We start from the raw sequence: 16,643 nt of genomic DNA on the forward strand, positions 1-16,643 counted from the left end.
GCTGAATATAACAGGTATAGTAGACCTTACAGTGAAATGCTGAATACAACAGGTGTAGTAGACCTTACAGTGAAATACTGAATACAACAGGTGTAGGTAGACCTCACAGTGAAATGCTGAATACAACAGGTGTAGGTAGACCTCACAGTGAAATGCTGAATACAACAGGTGTAGGTAGACCTCACAGTGAAATGCTGAATACAACAGGTGTAGGTAGACCTCACAGTGAAATGCTGAATACAACAGGTGTAGTAGACCTCACAGTGAAATGCTGAATACAACAGGTGTAGTAGACCTTACAGTGAAATGCTGAATACAACAGGTGTAGTAGACCTTACAGTGAAATGCTGAATACAACAGGTGTAGTAGACCTCACAGTGAAATGCTGAATACAACAGGTGTAGTAGACCTCACAGTGAAATGCTGAATACAACAGGTGTAGTAGACCTCACAGTGAAATGCTGAATACAACAGGTGTAGTAGACCTTACAGTGGAATGCTGAATATAACAGGTGTAGTAGACCTCACAGTGAAATGCTGAATACAACAGGTGTAGTAGACCTTACAGTGAAATGCTTAATACAACAGGTGTAGTAGACCTTACAGTGAAATGCTTACTTACGAGCCCCGAACCGACAATGCAGTTTCAAAAAATACGGATAAGATTAAGAGATAAAAGTAACAAGTAATTAAAGAGGAGCAGTAAAAAATAACAATATATACAGGGGGGTGCCGGGACAGAGTCAATGCGCTCAGCTCTTTTGCTGCCAGTTGCTCTCGGTGTATCCATTATAGCTTATGTATCGTACAATGTGTCCATATGGCAGAGACACATTTATAACTAGAGTGGTAGCCTAGTGCGTTGGACTTGTAACCGGAAGGTTGCAAGGTCGAATCCCCGAGCTGACAAGGTAAAAAATCTGTCCTTCTGCCCCTGAACAAGGCAGTTAACCCACTGTTCCTAGGCCGTCATAGTAAATAAGAATTTGTTCTTAACTGACTTGCCTGGTTAAATAAAGGTTTAAATAACATTTTAAAAAGATGGATCATCTGTACTAACCATTCTATCCCATGGAGTCTGTTTTTTGTCGATATAGCTGCGCAGCAAACTGAACATCCCCCTGTACCGTTTCATGTTCGAGAATTGTGAGACAGAACAACATGTCCTCGTGAATAGCATCCCCCGACATGTGTAGCGAACAAAAGTCGACGCGTGGGAATCTCGGTGCGCACAGCTAACGTCCATTTGGAGAGTAAAAGCTGGGGAGTTTGAGTCGTTCAGTCAGAGTTAGACATCCGTGAAAAATATAGATGCAAACTGTCTTTGTAGATAGTGTGGTCTACAGCTTATCATGAGGTACTCTACCTCAGGTGAGCAGAAACTCGGGACTTCCTTAATATTAGAGATTGCGCACCAGCTGTTGTTGACAGAGACCCCCCCCTCTCCCCTCAGTTTACCAGATGCAGCTGTTCTGTCTTGCCGATGTATAGAAAAATACCCAGCTAGATTTATATTTTCCGTGTCCTTGTTCAGTCACGACTCTGTGAAACGTAGGATATTCCAGTTCTTCAGATCACGTTGATAGGATAGTCTCCCAACGGAGCTCATCCAGTTTATTTTCCAGTGATTTCACGTTCGTCAATAGAACGGAGGGTAATGACGACTTATCCACTTGCCGTTGCAGTCTCGTTACATATCCCGCACGGCGACCTCTATAACTCTGCCTCGGCCTCCTCTGAGTGACGGGGATTTGGGAGTTATGTCCTTCGCCTCCCGATTTCATGAAATAAAAGTCCTCATCTAAATCGAGGTCACTATTTTGATGTCCAGAAGATCTTTTCGGACATATGAAATGATGGCCGAAACATTATTTATAAAATAGTTAAGATCGGCGTAAAAAAAACACACAAAATTGTTCAGGAGCCGGTAAAACGGCGGCCATCCCCTCCGGCGCCATTCTCTCACAGACCCGGATCCGCAAGCCACTGTGGCCCCTCATGATGAGTTTTTTTGTGACCCCCCCCCCCCCCCCATCAAAGTTGCCTATTCCTGACATATACAAATGCTAACTAACCAATCAATCAAAACAACCAATCAATGCAGAATCCTATACAATTGTAGTCCCTAGTTCCTCACAGTTGTAGTTCTTTGTGAAAAAGCAGTTGCACTCACACAAGCACAAAGAAGAATGAGTGGATTAGGCTGGGAAGAGGCTGGGCAGAGGCTGGGCAGAGGCGGGGCAGAGGCTGGGGACCCCGGCAGGGAGTGGGGTGAAGATTGGGTGAGGGCGGGTGGCCTAATGAGGAAGTGGAACCAGGATATCCACGTAGTTGATGGGGAAGAAACCTGATTGGCCGTTGACCATGCCCTCGTACCAGTTATCATCGATCTGATTGGTTAGGGTGATGATTTCGCCATCTTTGAAGCCCAGCTCACCCTCGTTTTCCGGCACAAAGTCATACAACGCCCGGCAGCACGGTTGGTCCATAGGAGCTGGGGGAGAGAGGGGAAGGGTGGAGAGAAGGAGACAGAGAGAGAGAGAGAGAGAGAGAGAAGACAGAGACAGAGACAGAGAGAGAGAGAGAGAGAGAGAGAGAGAGAGAGAGAGAGAGAGAGAGAGAGAGAGAGAGACCGACAGAGAGAGACCGACTGTGAGTGTGTCTGTACGTGTATCTGTGAGTCTGTACGTGGATCTGTGAGTCTGTACGTGGATCTGTGAGTCTGTACGTGGATCTGTGAGTCTCTACGTGGATCTGTGAGTCTCTACGTGGATCTGTGAGTCTCTACGTGGATCTGTGAGTCTGTGTGTCTGTACGTGGATCTGTGAATCTGTACGTGGATCTGTGAGTCTGGACGTGGATCTGTGAGTCTGAACGTGGATCTGTGAGTCTGGACGTGGATCTGTGAGTCTGGACGTGGATCTGTGAGTCTGGACGTGGATCTGTGAGTCTGTACGTGGATCTGTGAGTCTGTACGTGGATCTGTGAATCTGTACGTGGTTCTGTGAGTCTGTACGTGGATCTGTGAGTCTGTACGTGGATCTGTGAGTCTGTACGTGGATCTGTGAGTCTGTACGTGGATCTGTGAGTCTGTACGTGGATCTGTGAGTCTGTACGTGAGTCTGTGAATCTTTGTTTGTACGTGAATCTGTACGTGGATCTGTGATTCTGAGTGCCTGCGTCCGTCCTGTGTTGTGTGTTCTCACCGGGGGTGGGCGCGGGGCCAGGGGACGAGGCTGGGCCAGGGGACTTGGTGGTGTTGAGCCCCCCATTGTGGCTGTCGCTCGGGGGGAGCAGCTCCAGGACCATCCGGGGTTTAGGAACATACTCCTTCCTGGGTTTATCCTGTGCCTCCCGGATCCTGGAGAGACAACACAGAGGTCAGAGGTCAACACACCACAATGTCAGTATAAAACACAGGGCAGGGTTCAAGGCGTGTTATAGCGAGACTTTCAAAGCTCGTTCACATTTGAGCAGACATGCACAGGGTTAACCATAAAAATATTAGATGTCAACACTACAGGGTGCCTTCCCAGCCCTAGTGTCTGTGTGTGTGTCTGTGTGTGTGTGTCTGTGTGTGTATGTCTGTGTGTGTGTGTCTGTGTGTGTATGTCTGTGTGTGTGTGTGTGTGTGTGAGTGTGTGTGTGTGAGTGTGTGACTTGTGTGTGTGTGTGACTGTGTGTGTGCCTGGTGTGTGTGTGTGTGTGTGTGTGTGTGTGTGTGTGTGTGTGTGGTGTGTGTTTGTGTGTGTGTGTGTGTGTGTGTGTGTGGTGTGAGAGTGTGTGACTGTGTGTGTGTGACTGTGTGTGTGTGTGTGTTGTGTGTGTGTGTGTGTGTGGTGTGGTGTGTGTGTGTGTGTGTGTGTGTGTGTGTGTGTGTGTGTGTGTGTGTGTGTGTCTGTGTGTGTGTGTGTGTGACTGACCTCTCGTGCAGCTTGCTGGAGAGCTGCTGTAGTATTTCTGTAGCTTGTCTGTGATACTCCAACTGGGCCTGGACCAACGCTGCTAGCTGACTCACCTGCTCAATCTACACACAGGGAAAAAGTCTCTCCTTAAAGTTAGTTTGCTACCTGACTCACCTACTCAAACGGATCCAACAACAGAGAGAGAGAGGGTGAGGAGAGACAGAGAGGAGAGAAAGACAGAGAGGAGAGAGACAGAGAGGAGAGAGAGACAGAGAGGGTGAGGAGAGATGGAGAGGAGAGAGAGACAGAGAGGAGAGAGGGACAGAGAGGAGAGAGAGACAGAGACAACTTACATCACTCTCCAGCAGGTTGAACATGCTCTGCTCTGCCACCTCTTTGGACTCATCAAACTTCTCCAGCGCCTGTGTGATCTCCTCCTCCAGAACTCCTTTACCTACAATTATATAACAAGCTTTTATTATAACAACAACAGCAGCGTTTGTATTTGAGAGAGTAATAATAACAATAACATACCGAACAAAAATATAAATGCAACATGTAAAGTGTTGCCCCCATGTTTCCTGAGCTGAAATAAAAGATCCCAGAAATGTTCCATACGCACAAAAAGCTTATTTCTCTCAGATGTGTTTCCTCTTACTGAGCATTTCTCCTTTGACAAGATAATCCATCCACCTGACAGGTGTGGCATATCAAGAAGCTGATCAAACAACATGATCATTACACAGGTGCACCTTGTGCTGGGGACAACAAAAGGCCACTCTAAAATGTGCAAATTGGTCACACAACGTCACATTCGGCTTCTTCACCTGCGGGATCGTCTGAGACCAGCCACCCGGACAGCTGATGAAATTTATTATTTCTGTCTGTAATAAAGCGCTTTGTGGGGGAAAACTCATTCTGATTGGCTGGACCTGGCTCCCCAGTGAGGTGGGCCTATGTCCTCCCAGGCCCACCCATGGCTGTGCCTCCATGCAGTCATGTGAAATCCATAGATTAGGGCCTAATAAATGTATTTCAATTGACTGATTTCCTTCTATGAACTGTAACTCAGTAAAATCTTTGCATGTTGTATTTATGTTCAGTAAAATAATAATAATGATAATAATAAATGATAATAATAAATAATAATAATAAATAATAATGATAATAATAATAGTTATAATAATAATAATAATAAATAATAATGATATATAATGATAATAATAAATAATATAGATAATAATATAAAAAATAATGATAATAAATAATAATAATAGTAATAATAAATGATAATATATAATAGTAATAAAATAGTTATAATAATAATAATAATAAATAATAATGATATAATAAAATAATAATATAATAATATAGTTTAATAATAATAATAATAATAGTAATAATAATAATAATAGTAATAATAATAGTTATAATAATAATAAATATAATGATAATAAAATAATAATATGTAATAATAATAGTTATAATAATAATAATAATAATAATAATAATAATAATAATAGTAATAATAATAGTTATAATAATAATAATAATAATAGTAATTAATAATAAATAATGATAATAATAGTAATAATAATAAATAATGATAATAATAATGATAATAATAAATAATAATGATAATAATAATAATAAATAATAATGATAATAATAATAATCCCATCTCCTTTACCGTGACGTTTCTTCTTATAGTCAAAGTCCAGGCGGCGTCCCTGCATCTTCTTCAGGTGGTGCTGAAACAACAACATATTTTATTCATTTACTTCATTAATCACTTTATTGATTTTTAAATGTAGCTGCTTTATTTCCCATTCATTGAAGTTCATTTAAGATTGATTTAAATGAATTTAATATTTATTTTATTTACTTAACAATAACTTCCTTTATGTAAGTTCTTTAACGTGTATTTATAATTCAACCTTTATTTAACAGTGATGTAACGTTTACTGATAATATTTATTTAACATTCATATATTGAACATTTATCTAACATATTTAATATTTGCTGATATTCTTTTTCCTGTAGGTTCTGTAGTGGATCAATAAAGTTCTGATATCTACCTGTATTTATTTCTCTAATGTCTTTTTCCTGTAGATTCTGTAGTAGATCAATAAAGTTATATCTACCTGTATCTCTGATGTATTTTTCCTGTAGATTCTGTAGTGGATCAATAAAGTTATATCTACCTGTATCTCTGATGTATTTTTCCTGTAGGTTCTGTAGCGGATCAATAAAGTTCTGATATCTACCTGTATTTCTGATGTATTTTTCCTGTAGATTCTGTAGTGGATCAATAAAGTTATATCTACCTGTATCTCTGATGTATTTTTCCTGTAGATTCTGTAGTGGATCAATAAAGTTATATCTACCTGTATCTCTGATGTATTTTTCCTGTAGATTCTGTAGTAGATCAATAAAGTTATATCTACCTGTATCTCTGATGTATTTTTCCTGTAGATTCTGTAGTGGATCAATAAAGTTATATCTACCTGTATCTCTGATGTATTTTTCCTGTAGATTCTGTAGCGGATCAATAAAGTTATATCTACCTGTATCTCTGATGTATTTTTCCTGTAGGTTCTGTAGCGGATCAATAAAGTTATATCTACCTGTATCTCTGATGTATTTTTCCTGTAGATTCTGTAGCGGATCAATAAAGTTATATCTACCTGTATTTCTTTGATGTCTTTTTCCTGTAAGTTCTGTAGCGGATCAATAAAGTTCTGTTTGACCTCCATATCCAAGGCATCCTTGACAGCCCCCAGCTCACCCATGGCCTCCCCAGCATCTAGGAGAGCCAGACCTGGAGGAGGGAGAGGGGACAAGGAGAGAGGGAAGGGAGAGGTGGAGGAGGGAGGGATAAGGGGGAGAAAGGGAATGGGAGGGTAGACGGCGAGATTGTTGAATTGTTTGTATGTTCACAGGGAGATTGCACCTGGAGAGATTGACCAAGATGTTGAATTATTGGTGCTGTATTGTATTGTCAATACAGTAGGTGCGTGTGTCTTTATATGTCTGTGTGTGTGTGTGTCTGATGCAGCATGTGTGTGTGTGTGTCTGATGTAGCATGTGTGTGTGTGTGTCTGATGCAGCATGTGTGTGTGTGTGTCTGATGCAGCATGTGTGTGTGTGTGTGTGTGTGTGTGTGTGTGTGTGTGTGTGTGTGTGTGTGTGTGTGTGTGTGTGTGTGTGAACACGTACCAAAGCATGACTCCTCTCCCAGCTCTCGTCCGAAGCGTTGCATGGCCTCACCCAGTACAGTCTCAGCCTGGGGGTAACCCGGACCCTTCTCCTGTCCTCTGATCTTAGACATGGTCCCTATCAGACTCAGCTTAGCCCTGGATGCTGGGGAAATAGAGAGAGAGTCTGTTTGTCAGTCTGTGAGAGAGAGAGAGAGAGACTGTTTGTGAGAGAGAGAGAGAGAGAGAGTGTTCTCACCTGGGTTGGGCTGTAGGTATTCTGTAGTTTTGGTCATGATGTCCAGCACTGCTCTACCGGTGGTGTCCACCTTCTATATATATATAATATATATATATATATATACACACACACACACACACACACACACACACACACACACACACACACGTTGTGAATCTGGTTGTTCTGACAGTGTTACCCAGAGCGGCTAACAGTCAGTGCATCCAACTAAAGTAGTTAGACCATAGTAGTAGCAGCAGTAGTAACAGCAGTAGTAACAGTAGTAGTAGTAATAGTAGCAGTAGTAGTAGCAGCAGTAGTAGTAGTAGTAACAGCAGTAGTAGCAGCAGTAGTAACAGCAGTAGTAACAGTAGTAGTAACAGTAGTAGCAGCAGTAGTAGTAGTAGTAACAGTAGCAGTAGTATCAGTAGTAGTAGTAGTAGTAGTAGTAGTAGTAGTAGTAGTAGTAGTAGTAGTAGTATCAGTAGTAGTAGTAGTAGTAGTATCAGTAGTAGTAGTAGTAGTAGTAGCAACAGTATCAGCAGTATTAGTAGTAGCAACAGTATCAGCAGTATTAGCAGTAGCAGCAGTAGTAGTAGTAGTAGTAGTAGTAGTAGCAGTAGTAGTAGTAGTATCAGTAGTAGTAGTAGTAGTAGTATCAGTAGTAGTAGTAGTAGTATCAGTAGTAGTAGTAGTAGTAGTAGTAGCAACAGTAGCAGTATAGTAGTAGTAGTATAGCATAGTATAGTAGTTCGTAGTATAGTATTATTAGTAGATAGTAGATTAGTAGTATCGTAGTAGTAGTCAGTTAGTAGTAGTAGTGATAACAGTATAGTATTAGTAGTAGTGCAGCAGTAGTAGTAGTAGCAACCGTAGCAGCAGTAGTAGTAGCAGTAGTAGTAGTAGCAGTAGTAGTAGTAGTAGTAACAGCAGTAGTAGTAGTAGCAACAGTAGCAGCAGTAGTAACAGTAGTAGTAGTAATAGTAGCAGTAGTAGTAGTAGTAGCACAGTACATCAGTATTATTAGTACTCAACAGTATGCAGCAGTAATTAGGCAGTAGCAGGTAGTATGTAGTAGCAACAGTAGCAGTAGTAGTAGTAGTAGTAGTAGCAGTAGTAGTAGTAGTATCAGTAGTAGTAGTAGTAGTAGTAGTAACAGTAGTAGTAGTAGTAGCAGCAGTAGTAGTAGTAGCAACCGTAGCAGCAGTAGTAACAGTAGTAGTAGTAGTAGCAACAGTATCAGTAACAGTAGTAGTAGTAGTAGTAGTAGTAGTAGTAGCAACAGTAGCAGCAGTAGTAACAGTAGTAGTAGCAGCAGTAGTAGTAGTAGCAACAGTATCAGCAGTATTAGCAGTAGCAGCAGTAGTAGTAGTAGCAACAGTATCAGTAACAGTAGTAGTAGTAGTAGTAGTAGTAGTAGTAGTAGTAGTAGTAGTAGCAACAGTAGCAGCAGTAGTAACAGTAGTAGTAGTAGCAGCAGTAGTAACAGTAGTAGTAGTAGCAACAGTAGCAGCAGTAGTAACAGTAGCAGCAGTAGTAACAGTAGTAGTAGTAGCAGTAGTAGTAGTAGCAGTAGTAGTAGTAGTAGTAGTAGTAGTAGTAGTAGTAGTAGCAGTAGTAGTAGTAGCAACAGTAGCAGCAGTAGTAACAGTAGTAGTAGTAGCAGTAGTAGTAGTAGCAACAGTAGCAGCAGTAGTAACAGTAGTAGTAGCAGCAGTAGTAGTAGTAGCAACAGTATCAGCAGTATTAGCAGTAGCAGCAGTAGTAGTAGTAGCAACAGTATCAGTAACAGTAGTAGTAGTAGTAGTAGTAGTAGTAGTAGTAGTAGTAGCAACAGTAGCAGCAGTAGTAACAGTAGTAGTGTAGCAGGCAGTTAGTCGTAGTAGTGTAGCAACAGTAGCAGCATGTAACAGTTAGCAGCAGTAGTAACAGTAGTAGTAGTAGCAGTAGTAGTAGTAGCAGTAGTAGTAGTAGTAGTAGTAGTAGTAGTAGTAGCAACAGTAGCAGCAGTAGTAACAGTAGTAGTAGTAGCAGCAGTAGTAGTAGTAGTAGTAGTAGCAACAGTAGCAGCAGTAGTAACAGTAGCAGCAGTAGTAACAGTAGTAGTAGTAGCAGTAGTAGTAGTAGCAGTAGTAGTAGTAGTAGTAGTAGTAGTAGTAGTAGCAGTAGCAACAGTAGCAGCAGTAGTAGTAGTAGCAGTAGCAACAGTAGCAGCGGTAGTAACAGTAGTAGTAGTAGCAGTAGTAGTAGTAGCAGTAGTAGTAGTAGTAGTAGTAGTAGTAGTAGTAGTAGTAGCAGTAGCAACAGTAGCAGCAGTAGTAACAGTAGTAGTAGTAGTAGCAGTAGCAACAGTAGCAGTAGTAGTAGTAGTAGCAGTAGCAACAGTAGCAGCGGTAGTAACAGTAGTAGTAGTAGTAGTAGTAGTAGTAGTAGTATCAGTAGTAGTAGTAGTAGTAGTAGTATCAGTAGTAGTAGTAGTAGCAGTAGTAGTAGTAGCAACCGTAGCAGCAGTAGTAACAGTAGTAACAGTAGTAGTAGTAGTAGTAGTAGCAGTAGTAGTAGTATTAGTAGTAGCAACAGTAGCAGCAGTAGTAGTAGTAGCAACAGTAGCAGCAGTAGTAACAGTAGTAGTAGTAGCAGCAGTAGTAGTAGTAGTAGTAGTAGCAACAGTAGCAGCAGTAGTAACAGTAGTAGTAGTAGCAGCAGTAGTAGTAGTAGTAGTAGTAGCAACAGTAGCAGCAGTATAACATAGCAGCATAACAGTAGTAGTAGTAGCTAGTAGTATAGCGTTAGTAGTAGTAGTTAGTAGTAGTAGTATAGTAGTACAGTACAACAGTAGCAGCAGTAGTAACAGTAGTTAGTAGTAGTAGCAGTAGCAACAGTAGCAGTAGAGTAGTAGTAGTAGCGTAGCAACAGTAGCAGCCGGTAAGTAACGGTAGTAGTAGTAGTAGTAGTAGCATAGTAGTAGTAGTAGTCAGTAGTAGTACTAGTAGTAGTATCAGTAGTAGTAGTAGTAGCAGTAGTAGTAGTAGCAACCGTAGCAGCAGTAGTAACAGTAGTAACAGTAGTAGTAGTAGTAGTAGTAGCAGTAGTAGTAGTATTAGTAGTAGCAACAGTAGCAGCAGTAGTAGTAGTAGTAGTAGTAGTAGTAGTAGCAACAGTAGTAGTAGTAGTAACAGTAGTAGTAGTAGCAGTAGTAGTAGTAGTAGTAGCAGTAGCAACAGTAGCAGTAGTAGTAGTAGCAGTAGTAGTAGTAGTAGTAGCAGTAGTAGTAGTAGTAGCATAGCAACAGTAGTCAGTAGTAGTAGTAGCGTAGTATAGTAGCAGTAGCTTATTAAGTAGCAGTAGCAAAGTAAGTAGTAGTAGTAGCAGTAGTAGTAGTAGTGAGTAGTAAGTAGTATAGCAGTAGCAACAGTAGCAGCGGTAGTAACAGTAGAGTACAGTAGTAGTAGTAGTAGTAGTAGGTGCAGTAGCAACAGTAGCAGTATACATAGTAGTAGTAGTAGTAGTAGCAGTAGTAGTAGTAGTAGCAGTAGCAACAGTAGCAGTAGTAGTAGTAGCAGTAGTAGTAGTAGCAGTAGTAGTAGTAGTAGCAGTAGCAACAGTAGCAGTAGTAGTAGTAGCAGTAGTAGTAGTAGTAGTAGTAGTAGCAGTAGCAACAGTAGCAGCGGTAGTAACAGTAGTAACAGTAGTAGTAGTAGTAGTAGTAGTAGTAGCAGTAGTAGTAGTAGTATCAGTAGTAGTAGTAGTAGTAGTATAGTAGTAGTAGTAGTAGTAGTAGTAGTAGTAGTAGTAGTATCAGTAGTAGTAGTAGTAGTAGTAGTAGCAGTAGCAACCGTAGCAGCAGTAGTAACAGTAGTAGTAGCAGTAGTATAAATAAACAAATAAATACATTTAAAAATGTGTGAGTAGTAATTAATTATGAGTCAGTGAATCTACCCCACAGTATTCCTCAGGCTATGAGTGAGTGAATCTACCCCACAGTATTCCTCAGGCTATGAGTGAGTGAATCTACCCCCACAGTATTCCTCAGGCTATGAGTGAGTGAATCTACCCCACAGTATTCCTCAGGCTATGAGTGAGTGAATCTAACCCCACAGTATTCCTCAGCCTATGAGTGAGTGAATCTACCCCACAGTATTCCTCAGCCTATGAGTGAGTGAATCTACCCCACAGTATTCCTCAGCCTATGAGTGAGTGAATCTAACCCACAGTATTCCTCAGGCCTATGAGTGAGTGTAATCTACCCACAGTATTCCTCAGGCTATGAGTGAGTGAATCTACCCCACAGTATTCCTCAGGCTATGAGTGAGTGAATCTAACCCCACAGTATTCCTCAGGCTAGAGTCGAGTGAATCTACCCCCACAGTATTCCTCAGGCTATGAGTGAGTGAATCTAACCCACAGTATTCCTCATAGCTAGGGTGAGTGAATCTATCCCCACAGTATTCCTCAGGCTATGAGTGAGTGATCTAACCCATCAGTATTCCTCAGCTATGAGTGAGTGAATCTACCCCACAGTATTTCCTCAGCCTATGAGTGAGTGATCTACCCCAGTATTCTCAGCTATGAGTGTGAGTGAATCTAACCCCACAGATCCTCAGCCTATGAGTGAGTGAATCTACCCCACAGTATTCCTCAGCCTATGAGTGAGTGAATCTACCCCACAGTATTCCTCAGCCTATGAGTGAGTGAATCTACCCCACAGTATTCCTCAGGCAGAATAATGACCTTTTCCATCTGAAGGAAGTCATCATCGAGTTTGGTTCCTTCAGCTCCTCCAACCTTCTCACTGACTTTCTACAGGGAGAGAGAGAGAGAGACAGAGAGAGATAGAGGGGGGAGGGAGAGAGACAGAGAGAGGGGGGAGAGAGAGAGAGAGAGAGAGACAGAGAGAGGGGGAGAGAGAGAGAGACAGAGAGAGAGAGGGGAGGGAAAGACGGAAGGGGGGAGGAGAGAGAAGTAAAAAGACGAGTGGGGAAATAGAGACAAGAGGTTAAGAGAGAGACAGAGAGAGGGAAGGGTAGAGAAAGAGACATAGAAGGTTGCAGAGAAGACAGAGTATAGATAAGATGAGACAGAGAGAGGTGGGAGATAGAGAGCGATAGAGATGAGGTAAGAGAGAGAGCGAGAGAGAGATGTGGTGGAGAGAGAGAGCAAGAGAGAGATCGAGAGAGAGAGGGGGGGGACAGAGAGACAGGAAATAGAAACAGGAAATAGAAATAGAGTCTTAGTTAACGATATTAAAAACTCATCAACCTCTTCTGAAGATGAATTCATGTGTGAGAATATACAGAGAATATGCAGGGTGTGTGTCAGTGTGTGAGTGTGAGTGTGTTGTGTGTGTGTGTGTGTGTGTCAGTGTCAGTGTGTGTGTGTCAGTGTGTATGTGTCAGTGTGAGTGTGTGTGAATGTGTCAGTGTATGTGTGTCAGTGTGTGTGTGTGTGTGTGTCAGTGTGTGTGTGTGTGTGTGTGTGTGTGTGTGTGTGTGTGTGTCGTTTTGTGTTGTGTGCATGTATCAGTGTGTGTGTGTGTGTGTGTGTGTTGTGTGGTGTGTGTGTGTGTGTGTGTCAGTGTATGTGTGTCAGTGTGTGTGTGTGTGTGTCAGTGTGTGTGTTGTGTGTGTATGTGTGTGTCAGTGTCAGTGTGTGTGTGTGTGTGTGTGTGTGTGTGGTGTGTGTGTGTCATGTTCGTGTGTGTGTGTGTGTGTGTGTGTGTGTGTGTGGTGTGTGTGTGTGTGTGTGTGTGTGTGTGTGGTTGTGTAGTGTGTCAGTGTGTGTGTGTAGGGTTGCACATTTGGGGAATATCAGATGGTGGAAAACTTCCTGGGAATTAACGGAATATATGCAATGAATTTAATACCATTAAATATAGATGTTATTTTTGCATTGGGATATATTACCATTCATATGGAAACAGAAACATAAACCTTTTACCTTATCATAAGTAGACATCATTACAAATTATTAAATCCCTATAACCCATCAGGTGCCCAATGATGCTATCTTGCTAATCAAATTAGTTAAAGAGAAGCAGAGAGAAAGAGAGAGAGGCAAAGAGGGAGCGAGAGAAGAAATAGATAGAGGTAGTTGCTATGGAGACAGAGATTGGATTGCAATCTCTCTCTCTCTCATGTTCCTGAACAACAATCCCAACTCCCACCACACACGCAAACACGCAAACACGCACACACGCACACACGCAGCGCACGCACACACGTGATGTTTAGGCCGAGGTTGTATAGTTTTTGTGTGCTCTAGGCAACGGAATTTGTAGTTGTGGTCATGGCAACTGGACCTTTTTTGGAACACCATTATTTTTGTCTTACTGATATTTACTGTCAGGGCCCAGGTTTGGCAGAATCTGTGCAGAAGATCTTGGTGCTGCTGTAGGCCCTCCTTGGTTGGGGACAGAAGCACCAGATCATCAGCAAACAGTAGACATTTGACTTCAGATTCTAGTAGGGTGAGGCCGGGTGCTGCAGACTGTTCCAGTGCCCTCACCAGGACCTCATCCAACTGAAAGAATAGCCTCCCCACTATTTACAGTTATACACACATTAACATTAGAACAGACAATAGGAACACACACACACAGAGCAAGCATGCACACATACCTATCGCTCACTATAATATCAGACAGAGTACATTTGCCTTTTCACAAAGCATAGTAGCGAAAAAGACACCGTCTCATTCCAACCAGGTCTGTCTTTATAATTGACTTCAGTAGACAAGCGCAGGCTATTGCTGGGCCTCTAGTAGACTACTGTAGACTACAGCTGGGTCTCTAGTAGACTACTGCAGGGTATAGCTGGGCCTCTAGTAGACTACTGTAGACTATAGCTGGGCCTCTAGTAACACTGCAGGTCATACTGGCCTCTAGTAGACTACTGCAGGGTATAGCTGGGCCTCTAGTAGACTACTGCAGGGTATAGCTGGGCCTCTAGTAGACTACTGTAGACTATAGCTGGGCCTCTAGTAGACTACCGCAGGGTATAGCTGGGCCTCTAGTAGACTACTGCAGGGTATAGCTGGGCCTCTAGTAGACTACCGCAGGGTATAGCTGGGCCTCTAGTAGACTACAGCAGGGTATAGCTGGGCCTCTAGTAGACTACCGCAGGGTATAGCTGGGCCTCTAGTAGACTACCGCAGGGTATAGCTGGGCCTCTAGTAGACTACCGCAGGGTATAGCTGGGCCTCTAGTAGACTACTGCAGGGTATAGCTGGGCCTCTAGTAGACTACTGCAGACTATAGCTGGGCCTCTAGTAGACTACCGCAGGGTATAGCTGGGCCTCTAGTAGACTACGGTAGACTATAGCTGGGCCTCTAGTAGACTACTGCAGACTATAGCTGGGCCTCTAGTAGACTACTGTAGGGTATAGCTGGGCCTCTAGTAGACTACTGCAGACTATAGCTGGGCCTCCAGTAGACTATAGCTGGGCCTCCAGTAGACTATAGCTGGGCCTCCAGTAGACTATAGCTGGGCCTCCAGTAGACTACTGCAGGGTATAGCTGGGCCTCTAGTAGACTACTGCAGGGTATAGCTGGGCCTCTAGTAGACTACTGCAGGGTATAGCTGGGCCTCTAGTAGACTACTGTAGGGTATAGCTGGGCCTCTAGTAGGATACTGCAGACTATAGCTGGGCCTCTAGTAGACTACTGTAGGGTATAGCTGGGCCTCTAGTAGACTACTGCAGACTATAGCTGGGCCTCCAGTAGACTACTGCAGGGTATAGCTGGGCCTCTAGTAGACTACTGCAGGGTATAGCTGGGCCTCTAGTAGACTACTGCAGGGTATAGCTGGGCCTCTAGTAGACTACTGTAGGGTATAGCTGGGCCTCTAGTAGACTACTGCAGACTATAGCTGGGCCTCTAGTAGACTACTGTAGGGTATAGCTGGGCCTCTAGTAGACTACTGCAGACTATAGCTGGGCCTCTAGTAGACTATAGCTGGGCCTCTAGTAGACTACTGTAGGGTATAGCTGGGCCTCTAGTAGACTACTGCAGGGTATAGCTGGGCCTCTAGTAGACTACTGTAGGGTATAGCTGGGCCTCTAGTAGACTACTGCAGGGTATAGCTGGGCCTCTAGTAGACTACTGCAGACTATAGCTGGGCCTGAGAGATTTGGTGTAACAGGCAGGTACTGATGAAGCTACAAATGCTCAGACAGTGTAAAGCAGATACCACTTCCACTAATAAGAGATCGAGTGAGACAGTGAGTGAGACAGTGAGTGAGACAGTGAGTGAGACAGTGAGTGAGACAGTGAGTGAGTGAGGCAGTGAGTGAGACAGTGAGTGGGTGAGTGAGTGAGACAGTGAGTGAGACAGTGAGTGAGACAGTGAGTGAGACAGTGAGTGAGACAGTGAGTGACACAGTGAGTGAGTGAGACAGTGAGTGAGACAGTGAGTGAGACAGTGAGTGAGACAGTGAGTGACACAGTGAGTGAGTGAGACAGTGAGTGAGACAGTGAGTGGGTGAGTGAGTGAGACAGTGAGTGAGACAGTGAGTGAGTGAGACAGTGAGTGAGACAGTGAGTGAGACAGTGAGTGACACAGTGAGTGAGTGAGACAGTGAGTGAGACAGTGAGTGAGACAGTGAGTGACACAGTGAGTGAGTGAGACAGTGAGTGAGACAGTGAGTGGGTGAGTGAGTGAGACAGTGAGTGAGACAGTGAGTGAGTGAGACAGTGAGTGAGACAGTGAGTGAGACAGTGAGTGACACAGTGAGTGAGTGAGACAGTGAGTGAGACAGTGAGTGGGTGAGTGAGTGAGACAGTGAGTGAGACAGTGATACACCAACGCACCGTAGATAGCACCTCTCTGCCATATGTCGTGCCCTCAAGGACAATCAATTATTGAGTGGGCTAACCAGCTCCGAGCCCTGTCTGTGTGTGTGTGTCTGTCTGAGTGAATTTGTGTGTGTATTTGTGGTGTGTGCGGTTTGTGTGTGTGCGTGTGTGTGTGCGTGCATCCCGCTCCTCTGAGCAGCAACATTGGGTCTATTTTCAGACAAAGACAGCGCACATGTAGGGTTTCCATGCCAACCGGTTCCCAAAAGGACTGGGAAAGGAGAGATGGAGAGATGGAGGGATGGAGGGATGGAGATGGAGGGATGAGAGATGGAGAGATGGAGAGATGGAGGGATGGAGAGTGTTTGAGTGTTCAGTTCTCCCCTCATCTTCCCCCTTTGTGTATTTAATGAAAGATAAGTGTGTATGTGTGTGTTACTATGTCCTAAGATAAGTCTGTATGTGTGTGTTACTATGTCCTAAGATGTTTTGTTGGTGCTATCTAAGA

At 43.1% G+C, this 16,643-nt stretch overlaps 1 protein-coding gene across 1 annotated transcript; it reads right to left on the reverse strand.

The window, feature by feature from the left end:
* Positions 1–2,297: 2,297 nt before the first annotated feature.
* LOC120030650 (endophilin-A1-like) lies at positions 2,298–12,138 on the reverse strand. Its single transcript, XM_038976089.1, has 9 exons — positions 12,076–12,138; positions 7,363–7,435; positions 7,126–7,269; positions 6,594–6,727; positions 5,596–5,656; positions 4,259–4,359; positions 3,924–4,027; positions 3,225–3,361; positions 2,298–2,494 (listed from the first exon to the last, which is right to left on the reverse strand). Exons 1-9 carry the CDS (start codon positions 12,082–12,084, stop codon positions 2,298–2,300), a joined length of 960 nt encoding a protein of 319 aa, XP_038832017.1. The 5' UTR covers positions 12,085–12,138.
* Positions 12,139–16,643: the final 4,505 nt, after the last annotated feature.

Source organism: Salvelinus namaycush, chromosome 36 (genome assembly GCF_016432855.1).
Source record: "Salvelinus namaycush isolate Seneca chromosome 36, SaNama_1.0, whole genome shotgun sequence".
Taxonomy (NCBI): Eukaryota; Metazoa; Chordata; class Actinopteri; order Salmoniformes; family Salmonidae; genus Salvelinus; species Salvelinus namaycush.

What these genes read in the sequence shown, in the direction of transcription:
- LOC120030650 (XM_038976089.1), bottom strand. An exon ending in AAGACATCAAAGAAATACAG is followed by an intron (nt 5,657 to 6,593) that starts GTAGATATAACT and finishes TTGTTGTTTCAG; the next exon opens with CACCACCTGAAGAAGATGCA. An exon ending in TGGCCCAGCCTCGTCCCCTG is followed by an intron (nt 2,495 to 3,224) that starts GCCCCGCGCCCA and finishes TCTCTCCCCCAG; the next exon opens with CTCCTATGGACCAACCGTGC.